General features: G+C 42.7%; 1 protein-coding gene across 3 annotated transcripts in view; it reads right to left on the bottom strand.

Annotated features, from left to right (window-relative positions):
* The window catches only part of MARCHF3 (membrane associated ring-CH-type finger 3), a 57007-nt gene that overhangs the window by 10341 nt on the left and 23938 nt on the right, over window positions 1–22728 (bottom strand). Inside the window, exons 3-4 of one of the 3 annotated variants that reach the window (XM_086867324.1) lie at window positions 7302–9713; window positions 6094–6301 (exon numbers count right to left, since the gene is read on the bottom strand). In XM_086867324.1, coding sequence (XP_086723450.1) covers window positions 6094–6301; window positions 7302–7744 — 651 coding nt within the window. In that variant the 5' untranslated portion in view covers window positions 7745–9713. The remainder of the gene's footprint in view (window positions 1–6093; window positions 6302–7301; window positions 9714–22728) is intronic. The other 2 variants (XM_023945061.2, XM_086867325.1) reach the window with 2 other exon arrangements.

The raw sequence follows: 22728 nt of genomic DNA, 5'->3' as shown, positions 1-22728 counted from the left end.
ATCGATGCCATTTCCCTGGAATTCTGCAAAATTCCTGCAAAGCCTTCAACAGGGTCTCCCAGGACAGCCTCCTGCCTAAACTGGGGAGAGGTGGATTTGATGGATGGACTGCTGGAAGTGTTCCAGGGCAGGCTGGAGAGGGCTTGGAGCAGCCTGGGACAGTGGGAGGTGTCTCTGTGAGCTTTAAGGTCCCTTCCAGCCCAAAGCATCCTCTGATTCTGACACACAAAGCTCCACCAAGCAACAACAACGTGGTGGCCCATGGATGTGGTGTCCAGTTCCTGGATTGCACATACTCAGCTTCTGAAAAGGATTAGTAATTCTCCAATAGAAATATAGAGTAATAGTAATTAGTAACAGTAATTAGTAATAGTAATTAGTAATTCCCTAATAAATAGCAGAGCTTGCTAAATCACACTATAGAAATCTATTAAATGCCTTGCAGGTCCAATTACATGATAGTATAATTTTTTAATATTAGTCTGGCTCACTGCTCTCCTGTTTTCCTACTAGCCACTTTTAATTTACATCTGGAGATGCTTGTATCAGTTAAAAGATTCCAGGATGTGTCAAGAAAGAAAAGATTTTGTGGCACTGCAGGAAAAGCTGCAGGTTTTTTTCTCTATCTGTGTATATTTGCAATGCTCCCATTCTGTTTTGGATGACTGTATTCCCAGTCAGGCAGACGAATACAGGCATTCGAGAAAATCAACAAAAATCACATTTTAAAAGAAAAGCAAAGCAGATTTGCTACTGGCAACACTTATTTCGAGACATTGCAAATGTCCTGATCTACAAGCTCTAAAGCATGGGAATCCAAAAGACAGGACAGATAATAAACGCTTGTCAGGTATGCAAAAAGACATGCAATAAATCTTAACAGCTCTATTTTCCTAGAAAATGTAAACTTTAACTGGCTCCTAGAAGTGGTAGGAAATGCTACCAGCAGGAAGGACCAGAGACAGATGACAGCTGGGCAGTGTAGAACTATTTTACAGGACCATGATGTCCAAAGAAGAGCCACCAAACCCATTTTCTAAAACAGGAGAAGCTGTGCCTTTGAAAACTCCAGCATCTCTCCCCCATCTTGCTCATTCTTGAAGCAGATTGATTGTTCACTTACTTTCTCCTGGGAGCTTTCCTCGAGGTTTTTTTTGTCCTTGATTGTTATAAATTTAGGAATGAGCAGTTACAGATGTGATGGTTTGAGCTAGTCTGTTCACTGACAAGTAATTTAAATTTTTCTTCTCTTTTTATGGGGAGTGGGTTGCTTTTGTTTGCACTCCTCCTGCCTGTACTATAAGAAAGATTTGTGCATCATAGCAAATCCTTGCTGCAAGGAACATAAAACAGCTACTTAATTTCTCTTTAAAGGAGAAACACTCTGGTTTGGCCTCTGGTTTTCACTCCATTAGGAATATATGGATCCAAAAAAATATGCATCCTGGAGAGTTCATGGTTTTAAATCCATGCTGGGGAGTTTATTTACTTATTTATTTATTTTAAAATCCTTTTTAAAACTCAGACATACGTCTACTGGAAATCTACATGGCTGCTTCAAATTCTCCCTGTGTGAGTTGGTCTTAGGGGGATTTTTTTTTTTACAGCCAAAGACAGCTAGGTACAAAAATGTCTCTATCACCTTGCCCTTTTAATCTGCCCTTTTTGGGTCAAGAAAGGAGGGAGGATGGACACACCTTAGTTATCTGCTCCCAGCCCTAATATGATGTATGGACAGCTGCAGTTCCTCCAAACTTTGATTTATGGAAGTTTTCCTGGTTGGTGACTATGCTGAGGAACCATTTATTTTCCTTCTGGCTTGAGGTGTGTCCCCTTTTGTAAACTACCTGCAGCAAATCTGGAGTCTGTTCATTGCAGTAATTTAATGCTAATGACTTGCTTCACTGAACAGCAGAGAGGAAAAATAAGTTAAAATAATCCCAACAGATAAAAACATCATGACTCAAAGCCCTGCACAGGAAATAAATTAATATTTCAGTGTAAGGCCTCGGGAGGTTTTAATTTATAATGTGAGCTCATCTTAAATACTTCATGCATAGGTGTACATTTTAGAGGATTTTTATATTTATTTTACTTTACTGATACAAGCTCTACAGCCAGCAACACTGTGGGGAAAAACTGAAGTTAATTTCTGCCCAATATTGCTGTGCTTATCCAGACTTTATTTTTTCTCCTAGTTATGTTGTTTTGCTTATGAGCTTTGTATTGTTAATTAAGTGCTTTCTGTTGTTTGGATAAAAAAGAAAGAATCAACAGATACCAAATCCTGGTTGGCTTAAAACTTGTAAGTAACTTAAAAGAAATACAAGCCTGACTTATATGGTCACATAATACCCTTATACCACTTTTATTCTGTGGCTGGCTGTTGCCTAACATTTTATTACTGCACATAAATATATTTGTACTGCCACATTTCGTGCCTGCTCCTGCACTGAGCCAAGTGGAAGCAGCACAGATGCAATGTGGAAATTGAAATGAAGATGATACATAATACTTACAAGAAGCTTGACTAATCTTTATGCTGAAACACAGCAAAAGCAGCTACGTGAATAATAACACACATTCCTAATGCAGATTTTTATTTATTTTTTTTTTCCAGTGGATGCACTGCATTGAAAAAGGCAGCTTATATAAAGCTGGAAGGTCCATAGAAGTCAGTAATGGAATTACTGCAGTTTGAAATCTCACTGTGCTGGTTTTGAGGTCCTTGTCACAAGGTACACCAGCTCTGTGCATATCAAACACCCTGCTGTAGATTCCCCTTCCCTCTGTCATGGGGTGGAAGGGCTGGGCTCAGACCCTGACTCCTCTAAGTGAATTTTGCACCACTGTGAAGGCTGAAGGAGGGTTTTAATCACCACCACAGTGCCTGATTCACATTCCCAGCGTGGAAACACAATTCTTTTGGGGAGAATAACATGAGTTCAAAAAAAAAATAAAAATAAATGAACCCAGAGGCACCACAAGTTTGTTGTTGGGAGGATGGATCTGCGCTGCCTGCCAGTCTGGTTGGGGTTTTGGGCATCAAACAGCCATCCCACGGTGCATTTCCAGGGAGAAAATCCTCCCTCAGCCAAAAAACACACGTCCACTGGCAGAGACAAAGGAGAGGCACAAGAGCTGTCTCTGGTCCTCTGCTGCTGCCAAAAGGATGGACACAGGGAGGCAGGAATAACGCTGGACCATCAGCCGTGCCCCTTATTCCAGTTCAACCTCACTGTTGCTGCAGCCTCTCCTGCTAACAGCAGGAATAAATTCACATATGACATTCCTAGATAAAACCAGGAAAGTGCCTCATTTGTTTTTTTTCCCACTGAAAGAGATTTCTTCCACGCCCATTTCTAAGCCACTAGGAAGCCATGATCAATCCAGTGAAGGGACAAGGAGAAAATACAATAGCATGTTGTTTCCTTTTTTTCCCTTTGAAAAACAGTATGATATGTCTTGGAATAGTCAGAAACACCTTTTTATTTTTATTTTTTTCCCAACCCTGGTGGGAAGATCTCTTGGAGAAAAGATCAATATGATGACTGATTGCTTTGAGAATTTCTTCACTACCTGTCACTGACCCCTGAATGGGATGTATTCACTCTGAGACAAGGAATGTTGAGGAGTTACTGGATAGGTTTTTAGAGTCTGTGCTCTATACATCACTTTATGAGTACAATAGCCTCTCTTGACCTACTAAAACACATTGGTAAAACTCATCATTCACCTCCAGTGAGAGGAGGACCATTTACTCTTTCCATTATCTAGGTCAGGGGAATCTTTGGAGAACTAATTACCTCCCTAAATGAAGAGAACTTTGACACCCCACCCCAAACCTACACACACTGAGGTGTTAAAAGCAGGTGGCCACTTTGGCTTGTCACTCATCCAGATGTTACCAGAGGGTTTTTGTGAGAAATGGTCCTATTACACCTGATAAACCTCCTTCCATGTCCTCACACTCCAGGTCACACAGAGAGACAGGCATGAAAGTGCTTTCAGGACACAGAAGATGAGGGAATCTGGAAACTTGCTTCTGCTTTGGTCCTGCTTTGGAAACTTTCAGATTTTTGCTGCAATTACTTGCATGAGGAGGTCTTTGCATTTAAAACCGCTGTGTATCAAATAATTAGAAACTTCCAGGACAAATTTAAATTACTCTGACAGAAATCAAGAGGTTTGATTGTCTTTCTGCTTAATTTGCCCCTTGCAAAATTAAGTATATAAAATATACAATATAATAAAATATACAAATACAGCTCATTTTGGTTACTCTTTCTCTCTGCTGCTCTCAGCTTTGAAAGTACATCTTTATTTTCCTTCAAAACATATTTCCTTTAAAAGATCACAAATGATTGGGGGTTTTTATGACCATTCCTGCAACTGCAACCAACTGTTGATTTCTGCACTTAAAATACTGTGGGTTTAAGTACCTGAGAAGTCAGAAAATAATGAGCAGTAAAGATAAAAACACTTGGCTAGGTTTCAGAAATGTTCTTGCTCAGGGTTTTCATTTGTCCTCAGCTGAGGAACAACTGGCAGGTTTGCCATTATTACTCTACATATCATTGTTGTTGTTTCTACTACTTACAACTGCTTTTGCCCAAAAAGCAATCTCATTTCACCAGGGAGAAATAAAGCAGGCCTGGGCAGGGTCAGCTTTGCTTTCATCTCCTTCCATCATCATCAGCTCTGCCCAGCACCACATCCAATTTGTGCAGCACAAGCCTCACCAGGAACCATCACAAGGGAACAATTTCGAGAGGCTGGGCTCTGAAATCAAACTGTGATGCCTCAGCATCTCTTATCTTTCTTCTCAGAGGGCAGACTCAGAGTGGCATCATTCTTGCACCAAGGATTGAGAGGAGAACCAGACAGCAACCAGAGGCAAGCAAGCACAGCTGGCCAAGCCTTGCTCTGGGTGCAGGACTTGTGCTAAATCCCACATCAAGTACCTTTTGTGGGGGTATCATGAGGAAGAAAGAAGAAATCCTTAGGCTTAGAAACAAAATGTGCATGCCTATCTTAATTAATTTTGGTGCTCCAGGACTGCTCATCCCCTGACCCCCTTCCCAGCACTCAGTTCTGTCCTGTGTCCTCTTTTCTGTGAACAGGAGAAAAAAAAAAAAATAAAAATGCTGCTTTCCCCTACCCATTTTTAGTAATGTACTTCTTTCCACCAGTTTTGACACAGTTTAAAGGAATAATTAAGATGCACTGGAAAGATATTTTGTCCTGAACCCAAGCTCTGCATGTGTCACCAGCAGGTATAAAAAATGCTGCTTCTCATTAGTTTTGTCAAATGTTATTTGTATTTCACTTTTGATTCCAAAAGAAGCGTTAACTTTGCTTTTCTAAATTTAATGTTTTTCCAAAATAAAATAAGGGAGGAAAAAGGTCATTAACAGTGTCAAGAGATTTAACCTGTTTGGGTTCCTCTTCCTGACGACCACAAATACCCTAAAACCTGGAAAACCTCATGGAGCTGCTATCTATGGTTGGCAAAAACTGCATTTTCATTGATAAGGGAGAAACAAGTGTCCAATTCACAGCTGAGTCTGGCACATAGGCAAGAAGAAGCCAAAAAGTCACTCACAAATGGCTAAACATGCCAGACACTGAACAAGAGCAATTCCTTCTTGTGGGCTTGACATGCAAACTGGGTTTCTAAGGCTCCTAAGTTTGTTGCCTCTCAAAAGCAAGAAGGAAAAAAAATGAATTAATAAATTTCTGACCTACATTCAGTACGCTGGGTCCAGACACTTCCACAGGAGCTGCTCCTTACCTCTCCCCCACCCTCTGCCAAGCTGGCTTGGCCATTCCAGGAATCTGCTGCACACTTGTTTCCCCAAACCTCCACTCAGGTTGGCAGGGGGGCAAACCCACCCACCCCATTCTGACCATTTTCTCCAATTTACTCCAAAATGAAGCATTTTATTCTTTCCCACCCTCTCCCCTGAGCTCCCACCCTGGTATTGCCAAACCCCAGTGGGGCTGCAGAGGCTTTGTGGTGCTGGCAGAAAAAGCAGGCATGGTTCTGCCAGGAAAAAAATAAGTTTTGAGGGCCGTGCCCCAGGTACTGACCTCCAGGAGTGGCCTGGGCTTACGCTCCACGGCGAACCTGAAGTGGCAGAGCTCGCAGTAGCTGGTGTTGGAGGACGACAGCCAGTGCTCCAGGCAGCTGCGGTGGATGGTCCCCAGCGTCCCCGTGCACTCGCAGGGGGACAGCAGCTCCTCGTGGCTGCTGCCCTCGTGGCAGATCCTGCAGATGGGGCGGTCATTGAAGGGGCTGCTGAGGGAGAGGGAGAGAAAACCGCTGGTCAGAGCGCCAGGCTGCGGTAATGGCCTTTGGCTCGGTCGTCAAATAGAAATATTTGTATTTAAGGGTGTTTTGCCCTGTGGTTGGTAATCCAAGCTGCTGGGCTAATGGTTTTGGTATTCCTGCTTAAAATATCTCCTCTTTTTGCGGGGGGGGGAAACGTGTAGAATGAAAAACATCAGAGTGGCGGATGAGAGGCAGAAGATACGTCCGTCTGTATTTTGTATTTCCCAGCTCTTCACAAAGCAGCGGTGCAGGCGCCTCAGGAAATCCCAAAGTGCATCAGGGAGGCTGTAATTCTGCCTCAGCTGGGCACTTCTTGATGTAGTGGTGATCCCCTGACCTAAACATTATTTCCACTGGCCAACAGTAAAGGGCTGCTGAGAGGGTACCCCGAAGGCAGGGCCACAGCTTCAGAAAAGCACGTGAAGGCAGGAACCTCCTCTCCCTGGAAAAGGTTTCCCTCCCTTTGGGACACCCCACAGACAGGTCAAGGAGTGATACCAAGAGAACTGTGCCAGGCACATCCCTGCTGTGTGGCTGCAGGTGGGTATTTCTTCTGCACTGCTTTAGGATCCATGAAGTCTTTCCAGCTCGCCACCAGCAAAGACAAATTTAATTTTGATCCAAGCATCAAGTTTGGATAAGGCCAAACACATCAGAATACTCTTTCTTGCTTCTAATGAGAACAAAGCCAGCCTGAGGCATGCTTCAAAGGCATAGATTAACAATATATTTCACCACTGATCTGCCTCTCTAAACCAGCAGCAGGAAGAGCTGGTCGATCACTTGGGCAACAGCAGAAGCTGCAAAGCTGGTGCTAGGAACAGCTTGTCTGGCTGCTCAGCACGCCAGCTGTGGGGTGTTTAGGAAGCCTGATGCATTCTGCAGGGTGACCATCACCATGCTGGCACCGGGGTTTAACCACACCAGGTGGGAAGGGGCCTGTCCCTCCTTCTGTCCCCCCACATACCTCTGCACGGCGAGGGTCCGCACGACGGACGAGAGCAGCTGCCCATCCTTGGAGGACACCTGCATGACATACTGGGGACAGCTGGTGGCCAGGCCCCCGCTGCTGCTGCTGCTGGGCAGGCTCTTGCCATCGGGGGCCGTGGGGCGCGGGCACTCCGGAGGGACTCCAGGCAGGTGGCTGCAGCGGTTCGTCCTCATGGCGCTGGGCAGGGGGTCCCCATCTAGGCAGGAACCAGGACAGGGAGGTGCTGTGGGGCACATCTCTCCCTGTCTGACCAACACCTGGCGTGAGAAGGAGCATCCCTCACTCCCCAACCCAAAATTCCCAAGCCCGCTCGGCAGGGAGAGGGGGTTTACGGCGTTAGGCGTCACAAAAATAAACACCGGCCTCAAGCAGCAAGCCAGCAACTCTGCTTTCTTCTCTCTGCAGACTCCTGAAGTCATGAGTGATAAATGGAGAGGCTGAACCCTTTGTCACTCCCCCCCACAAATGTTTCAAATGAATATACAGTCTTCACCCTTGTGCACTTTCAAATTTAAAGGCCGCCTGCCACTTGTCCGCCAACAGGGAAAGTGATGTACTAGAGGAGAAAGTGGCTGATCAGCTTCAAATCCCCTTTGAAAAAACTTCACTGCTGCTTAGTGTCTTCTATCACCAACCCACAGCAGAGCACAGACCTGGCAATTAATCCTGTACAGGGCTTTAGTCACACGAACCCACTTAATCACAGCCTGGGCGCAGCGGTAATTTATGCCACAAGGTGAGGCAGAAATCACAGCCTGCCCGAGCCTCTCTCCTCTGCTTTGCTCTTTCTCACATGGCTGTGAGTGTGTTCTGCAAGGTGCTTCCGACCACAGCAACGGGGAAGGAAGGGCTGTGCTGGGAGCAAGGGGTCTGGGCGTGTAAATTCCCTGATGCCTTGGTGGGATGGATGCTCCTGGTGGTGGAGGGCTCCAGCAGGCTGTGACCCTGCCGCCTTCCCCTTGGGGCCAGGCAGCAAAATCACACACACAGGGTGGGTGAACCCCGCTGAAAAAGCAGGGAAAGTTTCCCTAGCACGCCTTAGGACACCTGGCTGCAGTCCCATGTAAACCTTGCAGGTTGCAGTGGTGATATTCCCCTGTCAAAATCAGGAGCTTCCCCCTCAAAAACAAAATATTCTGCATCACCCACCACAGCTGCAGGGTGCCAGCGCTGCTGCTGAGAAGAATCTTTAAAAACCAACCAGGAATAAAACCCTGTAAACAGGGGTGTTTCTTCAGGGGTACAGGCACAAACCTTGTGACTTTGCTGGGTTTGAGCAATAGCAGCACAAACCTTTGGAAGCCCCCTGGAGGGATGTCCTTGGCAGCAAGATTTCGCAGAGCCCTGCTGAGGATGCTGGACCACTTGCACCACACAAGTTCTCCACACAGGGACTCGTGTTCTTAGAAAGGCATCTAAAATAGGAAAATGCTTTGGCAAAGCGTTTGCTTTGCAGGATTACTTCAGCTATTTCCAGACCACACACACCCCAGGGAGCGGGCTGGAGGCTGATGAGACAGCTTACAGGGGAGAGAGTGCTCAGGGAATGGGGAAGGGAATCGGACTCTGGGCCTCATTTACAATGAAAATGAAGCAAATGGCTGATTGTCAAAACCATTAACATATAAAAGATGCAGACATTTCAAGAGAATAACAGCCACAGACTCTCCAAGGAGACCGTGGCGTTCAGCAACGTTTTAGTTTTAAAATCCGTGCTGAGACTGTTTAACAAGAAGGTTCAGCTGCTGAGTAGCTGCTTCATTAAACTTAAAAAAGCCTAAGAAGTATCATGCTTACAGACCCACTCTACAGAATTATATATTTCTTCCCTGATTGCTTCACTGACCCCATTAAGAACAACAGTGGGTTTATCATTTCATGTGAAATGACCATCCAGGCCTTTACAAACACATCCATCACTCACTTGATGAGTTTGGAGCATTTGCTGGAGCATCAGAAGATGCAACTAAATGCAAAAAAAAAGCCCACGGGAAATAATCTGACTATATCTCAGCAATGTTAATTCAAATTTCTGCCTACAGCACTGCATTGATACCTCACTTTGGCAGAGCAGACACAGGTAATCCCTTTCTACTTCTTTAAAAGGAAGTTGAAAGTTACAACATATTTTTCTGAATTCAGAAGAACCCTTTCCACACAAAATCAGTGCATGTGCCTGAAAAGAGATACAATTACAGAATTAAGTGATATGTGCTTTAATACTGAACACCATGGTAAAGAATGGAGATTAGTTGTCCTGAGAAGCACAGAGATCCAAAGCAAATCCTAAATTAAAGCTGGCATTAAGGAATAGCAAATCCTAACAGCCACAAACTCCCAAAGTCAATATTTACCCATATGTATGTGTCATGTCATAAAGTTTTTCACCTGAAACAAGAGGAAATCAGTCAAAAAATGCCTCAATAAAAGAGAAAATAAAGATCAAAACCAGGAATTATATATATATATATATATAAAATAATATATAATATATAATGTATAATGTATAATGTATAATGTATAATAGATAATAGATAATAGATAATAGATAATAGATAATAGATATAAAATATATTATATTATATTATATTATATTATATTATATTATATTATATTATATTAATTATCTTTTATATCTTATATTATAGATAATGTTTATGAAGACAAGCAATATTAAATTGGGGAAGACAGAATATCAATATTTATTCCAGACACCAGAAAATTCTGAGAAAAGTGGCAAAATTTGGTATGATGAATGTGTGGTAGTATTTAGCTCTTTGTTTTTTCCTTCCTGTGTTGTCATTAGTCCTAGTTTTTCATATACCCTGATTATATATATATATACTTTTATATATCTATCTATCTATCTATATATATATATATATATGCTTTTACTATTATATATATATATATATACACTTTTACTCTGATGCCTATATATATATAGGCATCAGAGTAAAAGTAGAGGTGTTGGAGATATTTTCTTCATGGAGTAGTTGTAAAAGCTATGACAAACCAACCAATAAACTCCAGCAATATTATCTGAAGGCATGTTGAAGCCAGGCAGAAGGTTCAAGTGCAGAAAACACCCTTTGCCCCATAATAATTTATAGGATGCTATATTCCTATTTAAGAGATTGATATGTACCAAAAAAAAACCCCACAAGGCTCAACAAGAGCCAGTGAGCAAGGCACTGCCACTCCAGTTGAGTTGCACTCAAATAAAATGCTAAGAACCAGCATCAATGCCCTGAAATGGAATTTAAAGATGAAGCCATCTGCAGAGCTGGAATACAGCTGGAATCCCTGTTCCTCTCTCCCTGGCTGTGCATGAGTTCACCCCAGTTCTCAGACCCAGAAAGCATCATCAGGGTGACAAATTATCATAGCAGAGCCTTTTTAAAGCAGTGCTGTTCTCCTGCTGAAGCTGTGAGTGGCTGAGATTTGCACAGGACAAAATGATCTTTTCACTTCGAGCAGGGGGCTGCAAATGTTGAACGTGGAGCAACTTGGGGAGCTGCTCCCTTTTCCTTTCTTTTTCCAGCATCTCTGCTAAGAATAGCACTTATTCCACCTCTCTCAGTCATGGTTTCAAACTTGGAAACCCTTTCACCTTTCTGATTCCACGTTCCCACGAGTTCACCCCATTAGTTTCAAGAAATGGGACACGAGCTTGCACCAATCAGCTTAAAAATGCGTATGGAAAACCACTAGCATCCCATCTGGAGACATTTTCCCAACAAATGCTGCATTATTTTAAAAAGACAGCCAAAATAACTATTACTGGTATTAATAATAACAGCAACAAACCAAACCAAAACCAGAAAAAACTCCACACCAACAGAAAAATCCCAAACATGTAGTGACACAGAAAAAAAAAAAAATAAAAGACAAACAAGAAAAAAATCCCAAAGAAACAAAAACAACAACAGAAAAAACCCTAAATAAACAGAACACCCCCCCCCCCTAGTTTTCAGAAGCTTTCACAGATATTGTTTCCTATTTATGTATTTTCACATAATTTTGCACATTTTACTCCAGAATTTTGGACCTCAGCGATGTGTGGACAGTTTTTTCACTTGGGATTTCGGCAGATCTGGAGCACAGATAGAATAATCTGTCTTCCTGCAAGCTGGAAGAATGGTGCAAGTTATGGAGGGGCACCTCCCACCTTCTTTTCTGCTATCAATTCTGGCTGGATACTCAGAATGCAAATTGCTGCATTCTCAGTAATAAATTCTGAGTAATAAATTCAGGTTTTCAGAAGGTGCCAGCAAAGAGGTTGTGTGAAAAAGGTATTCTCCACTGGCACAAGTGTCACAAGCTCATGCATTGCCTTTGTTTCTAGAAATGGGGAACAGGAACTCACCTCTCACTCACCAAGGTTTAGACAATAATTTTATGCCACACTTTAGGATGCTCCAGAGACCAAAGCAGACATTGCACTCACTGGGTCACACAGTTTCCCCTTCCCACCAAAAAATGCAGGAGAAGAACCAAAATTCTCAACTCCAGAGCACTCTGAAACCTCCTAGATTTTTACCTACTAAGAAACAAAGCAGGGTACTCTGAAGGTGGAATAGCCAGAACACTTTATGCAAAGTAAGAACCCCTGGAGCACCTGAAAATCCTGTTTTAGTGGACAAACATCAAGTTTTATGTGCTTCCTTTCTCAGACACTCATATCTGGAATAGTTTGAAATGTTTCTTGACTCTCCCCTCCACAATCCACCACAAAGAGCTTCAGGGGATGCCCTCCTGGTTTCAAATACACAAATATTGAGTAAAGAGCTGGTGGAGTAACTGGCAGTTCCAGCTGAAACCATGGATGCTGCAGCTCCACAAGACCCCCCCCCATAGCAAAAAAAAAAAATCATTTATATAAAAACTAATTTCTTTAAAAATTAGTTTTCTCTAAAAATGGCTTTCTCTAAATTGAGAAGACAAATCCCTACACTTGATAATGGCATGTGACCCAGCATGAGGAGACAAAAAAATACTGCCTGACCTGCTCATTTTGGAGCTCTAAAGCCATCAGAGAGAGAGGCAGCTCCAGGACACGGCAGTTCTGGTGAGGAAGGAGAAGAAAGCTGGAGAAAATTGTTTTTGGCCAATAGCATCCAACTTGCTATATTACACCACCACCTTGTGAGGAGCTGTGAGGGACCACTGAAAGGTGCAAGAGGAAGATGTGGTAATTGTTCACCAGCTGAGGAGGACAGATTTCACATACAGAAGTGTTTCCACATACAGAAAGCAGCACAATATCAAACCCAGATGACATTGGGCAATTTTACTCTGTTCCAGCCCACATTTTATTAATTTTTCAGGTTGTAAATAGCATTTTCCATTCATCTGGCCTGACTGCAGAGAGCTCCAGGGGCTTTTAAAAACTGCCACGCAGTAGGCTGCATTCAAAGTGCAATTTTATAAACAAGTACATCAAAAAAAAACCTGAGTGCTGGTCTGAGGCAGCACCACGAAGCAGTCCAGCACAAATAGTCCTCAAGAGTCTGACCATGCATTTAAAACTTCGCTGCCCACATAAATCATTGTTATTTTGTTATGTACTGAACCTTGAACCACTTTCCATGAGAGCAATAGACTGCCTTTTTGGCACTGTGAACTCTAATAAATTGCTTTATATGCCTGCACAGCCACTAACTTGAGTAATTTGCTTAGATTTGTATCCTTTTGTTGGTTGTTGAAATGAAAGTTTTTCAGGTGATAATAAATACCTTAAGTATTTCTGGTGGTGGCATTTTAGCCTTGCATTAATAAGGAAAAAACCCAGAAGATACAAATTCAGTTTTCAACTGGACTGGAAATAGAATTTCTTTTTTGTTTTTCCCCATGGTATGAGGAAATATGTATATTTTCTTCCCTTGTATTAGTTTTTGTTCTAGCAGAAATGTCTTTCTTCATAGGCTACAAAGGCACCTATTCTGACATGTTCCTAAATTCCCTTTTTTTCATTGCCACATCAGCTTCAGACCCCCACTCCCCTATTTCCCCATTCCTGCCCACAAACTTCCTGCTTATTCTGGCCCCAGAACATGGCTTAAACCACAATTGTTTTCACACTTAGGCTCCAAAACACAGTGAGAGGATTAGGATCTGCTTATGGACTCAAAGCTGGCATGTTAAAAGGCCCAGAAGTCTGGGGTTTTTGCACTAGAAAGTTCTGGATTCTCTTTCCTCTTCTAAATTTGGTGACTTTATACAAATGAGCCAAGCACTTCTTGGCCTGAAATGTGCAAGATGAGAATTTAATTTGCTCTCAGCAGTTGTCAAAGGACCAAGAGCTCCATGTCAGCCCTTAAAGCCAGGGATCACCTCTAAAAAATCACCAAGTCCTGGAGAGTGACAGTGTTTTTGGTTTTTTTTGCACTCTGTGTTTCACTGATGAGGCACCTCCTTCATGATGGGAACTGAAAAACTTTCAGCAGCCCCATTCTCTGCTGAAATTACCCAATTACCTGGGATTTCATCAGAAAACCTCTGCCTTTGGCAATTTCCAGCAGCAGCAATTTTAACTGCACCAGCCAGCACCTCTGCTCCTTTGAGGTGCTTCATACCTGCTTGCTTTGTCAGGAAAAAATTAAAAAAAAAGCAAAATCTGTGAGTGCAGGGTGCTCATTTCACCCTCTGAGAGTGCTCCAAAGGAACGGAACAGGAGTTGCACCTAAACACCCCCTGGTGTTTTCAAATATTCTGTCAGCAGTTGGGGAGAATAGAGACAGTGTGAGGACCAATGCTGCTGTGAAATACAAAGTCTTTAGTGAAATACCTATAGGTCCTAGGAGGGAAAATTCAGTCAGATCTGATCCCAGTGCGCTGCACTTGATGGAGCTGTTGACCTGCCCCACATTTAGGCTGGGCTCAGAGCTACTGTCCCACAGCTGTAGGATGGAGCTCAGGGGAAAACACTCGGAGTTAAACATTTATGTACTCCCAAGGCCAGGTTTTCACATTCAAAAATAGCCCTCCCCATTCCCTCTGCCAGGCTGACAGGAGAGCTGCCAGCACCACAAAGATCATTGCCCTGCCCACTTAATAAACCCCTAATTTGACTTTTTTATTTTATTTTTTTCCTCACACAGGTAAACATCAGCTGAATCCAAACTGATTCCTCCCAGCCAGGTAAGGCCAAGCTGAAAATTACGTACTTAAACTGCAAATGGTGTAAATAGTTAATAACTGAGGCTTTGCTTCGAGCCTGAGGTTTGCTCATGAGCTCTTTTTCATGTAAATCTTGTGTAAATTAACTCTCTGACAAATGGGATCTGCTCTTAAATTGTGGTTTTACCAGGCTCAGGGTGGCCAAATCCACCCAGATTTTGAGGCTGTGAGCAAGCCATGTGTCTGCACAAGAGTTTGAGCAGCAGAGAGCACAGAGAGTGCTGGCAGGTGATGGAGGCAAGAGCACTGCAGGGCAAGAAGGGACAGCAAAAAGCAAAATGTCTTTAACTACTAATGGGGGATGCTTGGAGAAACGTGGTCAGGGTATTTCTACAGACAGCTTAACAAAAATGCTAATTCTTCTGCCCATCATTGCTAAGTTAATTATTTGCCTGTTTTTAGTACATTTGATTCTTCCAGCTCCTGCAGTCGATACTGCACACGAATATGATCCTGTTACAATTATTGCATTCATACTCCTCACTATTGACGGGAAAACAGCTCAATGCATGAAACTTAGAAAAGATACTAAGCCCACTTTCAAATTAAACTAAGTAGAAAATTGAAAACATTTCTCTTTTTAATAGCTTTATATTTTAATTCCAGAGTTTGGCAATATTGGCTGCATCAGTTCTTGCATCTGAGAAAAGCTTCATTAGAAGCTCAATGAGCACAAGCTGTCTTTAAGACTCCAGTTTGGAAACAAAGACTGCTATCATACCCTGCATACCTCTGTTTTGATGCATTGTAATTTAACCTGAAATCGTTCTGGTACCTCCATATTAATTTTTATTTTTTTTTTCTTCCTTAGTCTTTGTCTGCATAAAAATTTAATATTAGCATTTAGCTCCTGCACAGAGGACTTCTCTCCTTTCCATGTGATTCACCCCAAATATCTCACTGTCTGCAAGGTACCTGCATTACTAAAAATGTAGTCAGGTGCTCTGCATTGAAGCCTACGTGCACCAAGCACAATCAGAAGCCCTTTTTCCTTCTTCCCTGGGTATTGTGTTTATCAGTTCCCCAGCAAGGCTGAAAACCCCACGGGGTGGATTCAATTCTCATGTTTTATTCAGCAGTGAATCACCTGGGCCTGCAAGCACATGGAACTTGCCTTCTGTGTGTGATGCTTTGCAAAGCATGCCCCAAACTAATATATTTACATGGGGAATATGTGCTTTCACTTCTTCTAAGCCGGTGGGATCACCCCAGGTGTTTCTGGAGGTGCCATCTAACAAGCCACTTCCCTGAAGAGAATTTACTTTGCATGACTTTGTCTTGTTGTGTTTCACTTGGCAGCAGCTGAGTGATTGATGTTTGACGATGGGGGAATTAGTCTTCCAAATACCTCGTTTGAAAAAGAGGAGAACACTTCAGAAAGCACAATTCCTCCAAATGCAGGTCTGCTCCTCTCCATTTTCCCTTTTTACCCTTTTTCAGTCAGAAGCAGCTAAAAATATTCTTGCTGCATCTCCCTTCACATGAGAAGATAAACCCTTCCTGTTCCCATATCAGTCTAGTTCTCCCAGCAGGAGCAAAACGTGGGCTCCATGGGTTTCTGTAATATTTACATAAAGATTTCCCTCTGAACTTGAATTTGGGGGGAGGGAAGAGTTTTTCATCAAACTCCAAGACTTTCCACTCCAGTCCAGAATGAGACAAACACATGGGGATATTGTGAGTTAATTAAAATCAGCGATAATTCCCTACACTAACTAGGTTTACATGGGTATGTGATGTGTTATATAAAACTAAATGCTGTGGGGACTGCACAGCTCCATTTCTTTTCCAGTAATGAGGATACCAAGAATGCTTTTAGTCATTGTCACATGAAGTTGGCAATGGTCAAACAAATCAGATCTGACGTGCAGACCTGGAAAGGAAAAGTTATGGCTGCAAAATAAAGCACAAATAATTCAATTTCTCTTCAGTAATCCTCAAGCAAATTACTGAAATGCTGCACTAGTGAATCAAAACTACAAGACAGAATTAAATCAAAATGGCAGAGGTAAAATTTGACAGCATTATTGTCCTTATCAAATCCAAGAGAAATACCGACAAGAAAAATAACAAAAAGTTAGTTAATTCTAACGAAAGCTAGGAAAAAAAAAATAATATGAAGGTACCAGAACGATTTCAGGTTAAATTACAATGTATCAAAACAGAGGTGTGCAGGGTATGAGAGTAGTCTTTGTTTCCAAACTGGAGTTTTAAAGAGAGGTTGTGCTCATTGAGCTTCTAATGAAGCTTTTCTCAGATGTGAGAACTAGGTATCAGCTTTATTCCGATGAGAAATAAAGGCAGTGGAAGTCTGGAGTGGGTTTGAGCTGATCTCAGCTGGGATTCCACTCTGTGTGTTACTGTGACTTCTGCACTGAAATTAACCATGACATGCAGATTTTCTTGCATGCCCATGACCAGCGTGGTACAGGAGTATTAGAACTTTGCAGAACAGCAGTGAGACAGACTGATGCTAAAAAAAATGATACTGTTATGTAATTGGACCTGCAGGACATTTCATAGATTCCTATAGCATGATTTAGCAGGCTCTGCCATTTGTTTTCACTGCCAGAGAATTAGTAATCCTTTTTTAGAAGCTGAGTATGTGTAATCCAGAAACTGGACACCGCATCCATGAGCCACAGTATTATTGCAGCTTGGTGGAGCTTTGTGTGTCAGAATCAGAGGATGGAAGGGACCCCAAAGCCCCTCCATTCCCACCCCAGGCACAGCAGGGCCAGCTCGCAGTGTCCCAGGAGCTGCCAGCCCCAATGTCCAGCCTGGCCTTGGGCACTGCCAGGGATCCAGGGGCAGCCCCAGCTGCTCTGGGCACCCTGTGCCAGGGCCTGCCCACCCTGCCAGGGAACAATTTCCCCCAATACCTGATCCAAATTTACTCTCTGTTAGTTTGAAGCCATTAACCCTTGTCCTGTCACTCCAGACCCTTATAAACAGTCTCTCTCCATCCTCCCTCTAGCCTCTCTTCTGCATCAAAAAGGTGACAATTAGGTCACCCTGAAACCTTCACCTTCCCCAGGCTGACACCTGGAGCAGCCCCAAACACCAGGACCAAGTCCCACTAAGGGCATGATGATTGTGATATTCCTTCAACCACACCTTTAAAGCAGATTATTATTATTATTATTATTATTATTATTATTATTATTATTATTATTATTATTATTATTATTATTATTACTACTACTACTATTACTACTACTACTATTAAAGATTCATTTATGCCTCATCAAAACTTTTGCACATCTTTGTACCACTTTGCACATCGTCAGACATCACCGATGGCACAGAAATCATCCAGAAGCCTGGAAATGCTAAAACTTGGCTGAGCCCTTCTGGCTCTGCTGCAGAAGAATCTGTGTGAAGTTAGTTGTTGCCAAAGGGCAAAGGAACCAAAGAGCTCCAGGTTTTGTCCTGGGGGCTGCAAAATTCTGGGTTTTCTGGAGGTGCTGTGAACAGGCAGAAGTAAAAAGAAAGATAAAATACTTACTTGCTCTCAGCAATGTGTTTTACCAGTCTACTTCATCCTCCAAATATTTTTTTTTTTTTAACTAAACAAGCAATTAAAAGATTCTCCTCCAAGACTTGCCCTCCTGCCATTGCCAGCTGCTGAGGCAGGTAAAAAGGAAAACCCTGCTGGAAGTTTAGGATGTAGGTTTTCCACAAACTCTTGATTGATTCCCATCTTTCACAATGCAGGATTTTGTGGGTCTCTGTCCCCTCCACCACTCTAAACACCAGAGTTTAGCCTCAGGCAGCTGTAGGGCTGTGGAAATTTCTGGGATCTGCTCCCTCGCCATCCTGACACAATGCAATGGCTGCAGCAGCAATTGGGGTGAGTTCAGGTAGAAACAATTACCAATGAAACCTAAAAATGGAAACCTTAGCAGTCCTAAAAACCAGCCCTAGCTACGTACTCCAGCTCCATCTCTTAACCAAGAGCAATCTATATTTACACAGCCCATGAAATGTAAAGTTTGACAGCTTCAAAGGCACATTTTCCACGAGGAGCACTTTCCTTGGCTCAGGACCGAGCTCTCAAGGCACGCTTCACGCTGATCCAAAACCTGGTGAGCAAATACACAGCATCAAGTCCCCAGGTCCCCAATTCTGTCTGCCTGTCTAGCACCTGATGAGCAGGGGAACTCTGCTCTGTGGGACAGAGAAAAGATGACACTCCTCCTCCCTGGGGGCCTCCACGCAGAGGTGTCTCGCACACAGTGGTAAATTGAGATGGTATACAGATGATTCTGCTGGTTCTGGCAACCAGAAAGAAAGCTGTAAGACTATTTTTAGCGTGGCACTTCATTACCAGTTTAATGGCATCCCTAGGTTTAGCAGCCTGTCAGGTCAGAAAGAAATTACACCTTGTTAGGGAAGAGCACTGAAACAAATCTCCTCATTAAGTGCCGTGTCTCCTAGCTTTTGCCCATTGCTGGAAACATCATTTTTCACCCTGTAAATTGGATAAGTAAGATTCAATCATTTTTTGTTTCATGTTAGGCTATCTCCGTCACTTTTACCTTCCTTGACATTGACTAGCGAGATTTTTAGTGGGTGTTTCTGGGTCTTTAAATTAAGAAGAATTAAAATACTTCCACAAGTATTTTACGATAACAGTGACGCTGAAGTTGGAAAACTGACCCCTTTATGTACAAACATCTTAATAAACTGGTGAATCGTAGTGAATTTCTGCATTTAATTTCAAATGGATAGTCATTTTGATCCTGCTGCATTTGCCAAAGGTTAATTGCATTTCCCATGCCATCTGGGCATTGTTCTCAGCTAGTCATACTAGTCCTTAAATTTGTTCATTTTTCCCATCAAATGAATCCCCTGTGTTTTTATAAGGAAGCTGACATCCTCCAACAGCTGTTCTTCCTTTCTAACTCCTGGTTTATCTCCTACCACAGCTGTGGATGCAGAATGAATCCCTGATATCCCATCATTCTATAAAATGTATCTTAATACTCCTGGCATACTTGTCTGTGCAACATCCTCCAGGCATACAACGTATTTGTCGCCCTAATGAAGAACACTGAGTTTAAATAGTGACAAAAATTAGTTTAAGCTAAGCCAAAGCCTTGTTCAAGCCCCTCCTCAGTGCAGCTCATCTCCAAAGCTGAACAGTCCCACACAATAACTGCAATAATTAAACACATATTTGCTTCCAATATTTGTCAGATCTGTCCTTTCTGACAGTCAGTATCTGTTTCGAGCAAATTGCATCCCTGGCTGCTGATACAGACAGAGGATGAATTAATTATGGATAGGAATTTGTGACCAAGCCTTCCCAGAAACTCAGAATATCTGTCTCATTGCACAGAGCCATCAGCTCTCAGCTGCCAAGCAGGTCTGAAATAAGCAAAACAGAGACAGGAGATTCACTGTCTGAGCCCAAAATACTAAACAACCTCAGCCCAGGCCAGAGCACACTTGTCTTTTGTCACAGGCAAAACAACAGAAGCCTAATGATCAACAAAAGTTGTTAATTGCAATAGGCCAGCACTGGAGGAGGTGAGGGAGTCCAGGTGGTAGAAAACTTCCACTTGGATTTTGGGGGTGTTTTTTTGTGTGTGCAAATGGGAGGTGGCAACTGATTCATTGCCTTTTCAGTCTTCAGGGAGGAGACAAAAAAAAGGAAGCACTTGCACACCCCTGAGCAGGTTGTGCTCCTAGAGAAGTGTGAACAGGCACAGCCCAGGTGGGCTGGAAGTGCCCTTGTGTCACCTGCCTTTAACACAGATTCATGGGGAAAACTGAGCCACAGCCGCCCTCAGCTTTTCATTTTTCCACTTGATATTTCATTATTTAATTTGATTTGGTTGGCAGAAGCTTTTTAAAATCAAACTCTGTCCGGGATCTGTTCGAGTGGGCTGAGGGCCAGTAGGCACAAGCAACCTGTACATGTATGAAATATTTGAAAGAGCTGAGGGAGCTGTCTCTAATTTCTAAACCTTAGTGGCAGCAGAGCCTGATTACAGCAGCAATGTCCAGTGAAGTACTTCCAGTTCTTCTCTTCCACTGCAGTTTTTTCAGCCTTTATAAACCCCTGGCTGCTCAAACTGGCAGTCAAACAGCACACAGCCGAATAGCAGGCAGTCAAACAGCAACTAGAAATTAGCTCTGTGCTGTGTGCCATAGCTGAAAGCCCACTCCAGCCTCACAGCTGCCAATTACTCCCAGCCCAAGATGCAGGATAGTCACAGAACCCTGTAGTCACAAAAAGTGAGCCACCAACCCGTTCTGCACAATGAAATCAGCTTACAGGCAAGGAGCTGGCTTTAAAGGCTTTATTATGGATGAGTTCCCCTTGTGCTGTTGAAAATACTTTGATCTCCTGGGTTTCAGAACATGTCTAAATTTAAAATAAGTTGCTGCAAGGGAAATGATCCTTTTATGCTGCAATTGAGCTGCATGGCTTGGGAGGTCATGGGCACGAGTAGAAGGAGGGCAGGAATGGGGGGATTAACTCCCACATTCATCTTGGCACAGGTGCATGCACTAAGTCAGAGAAACCACAGCTTCAGCAGCTGTGAAAGACTGGATCTGCAATTTGCCAGGAGGAGAAAAGAGAGATGGGACTCAGTTTCCAGCTTCTGATTGTCCTTGGGGACTGGTCCTCGAAAACTAAGCTTATTCTTGCTGGAGTCTGGAATACAGAGTTTATGCCCTTGTTTCTGATACTTAGTTATAAGATCCAGAAAAACACTGAATTTCATACAACATGAAATTCATGAGCATGTTTTCATGGTGATACATGAAAACAAATGCTAAAGTTAGGTAGAAAAAGCTAAAAGTGTGTGTAGATTAGAAAGTTTTTGTAAATCACTGGGTGGAAAAGTTAGTTTAGAGAACAGGAGACAAGAGGGAGGATTTAGGGTGCTGTCTCTTGTCCCTTCCTCTTTCTTCTTCATCTTCTTCTCCTAGGGGTTTTTGGGTAATAGTCAGTGATTGGACAGAAAATGCCGCAGTGCAGCACAGAGGTGATGGGTCATTGGGTCATTAAGAAAAATAATATACATGTCTATTGTTAATTGGGTGAAAATAGGTATAAAGATAAAAGAACTGCATAGTTTGGGGCCATTGTGTGCATCAGACACGAAGTGTGCCACAAGGCCTTGTGTGTACCATCAGAAGAAAGAAATGTACCAGATTGCAAAGATTAACCTTGTATAGCCAGGAGAGACCTGCTAAGTTTTGTGATGACCTTTTAATAAACACGAGAAACAAGATTCTAACCAGCTGGAGAGTTTTCTTCTAATCACAAGAACTGAGGTAAGAAGGGCTCCCCACGAGGGAGGATCCTAAAAGTATTCAGCCCAAAGGAGGCTGAGAAATCCAAGAATAAAAAGAAAAATACAGAAGAGATGCAGCAGAAACAGAGAAACAGAAAAAGGATTTTTTAGAGAGAATTTACAATCCTGTGTGTTATTGGTACTTCCATCAACACTGAATTAATAACTCCTCCCTCTGCTGCACCTGCCCCCTCAGACATGATCTGGCACATTTCACCTCAGGAAGGAGCAGCCTGAGGATCTCTGTAACATAAAGTTCATAAGGCATCCACAGTAGGTATTTTATTGTGTTTCACAGAGACCTTAAAGACCAAATTGGGGGTTTAAACAGCCCAGCAGATGAAGGTGTAAACCTGTCCTCATGTGAGGATACCAAAGGTTTAAACAAGGCCTTTATATTCCAGCTACAGCCACAAAATGCTACACGGTTTTATTTCCAAGCATTTTCGAGATAAATGCATTTGATACTTCTCATAAACAGCCTAGAGCAGATAAGCAAAGAACCAACACTGACCTTGCGTCAGATTTACAATTTTTATTTTTTAAGCCCTCAGAAAACCAATTACCTAGACCATAAGCTAGTTTGGAGAAAACTAATCTCCCCAGTGCTCAGCCCAGCGAGGCTTGTAAAGCACCCAGCTCACACAGAGGTAGGAGCAACCACATGGATAAGAAAGGATTTCAGGCTATTGTAGCTCTGACCCTGCCTCATGCTTCTCATGCTCTCTCTCTTTGAGGTAAAGCACTGATTACAATGAGAACTGGGACAGCAGACACTTGATGACAAAGAATTGGGGAAAAAAAAAAAAAAAAAAAAAGAGGAGAAGTCTACTGAGCTTCACCTGCAATCTAAGCATCTTGGATTATTTCTTCTTCCATTGTGTCACTGATGGTGGCTGGATGTT

Source organism: Cyanistes caeruleus, chromosome Z, assembly GCF_971803275.1.
Source record: "Cyanistes caeruleus chromosome Z, bCyaCae1.hap1.1, whole genome shotgun sequence".
Lineage (NCBI taxonomy): Eukaryota > Metazoa > Chordata > Aves > Passeriformes > Paridae > Cyanistes > Cyanistes caeruleus.
This window is presented reverse-complemented; position numbering and strand designations above follow the sequence as displayed.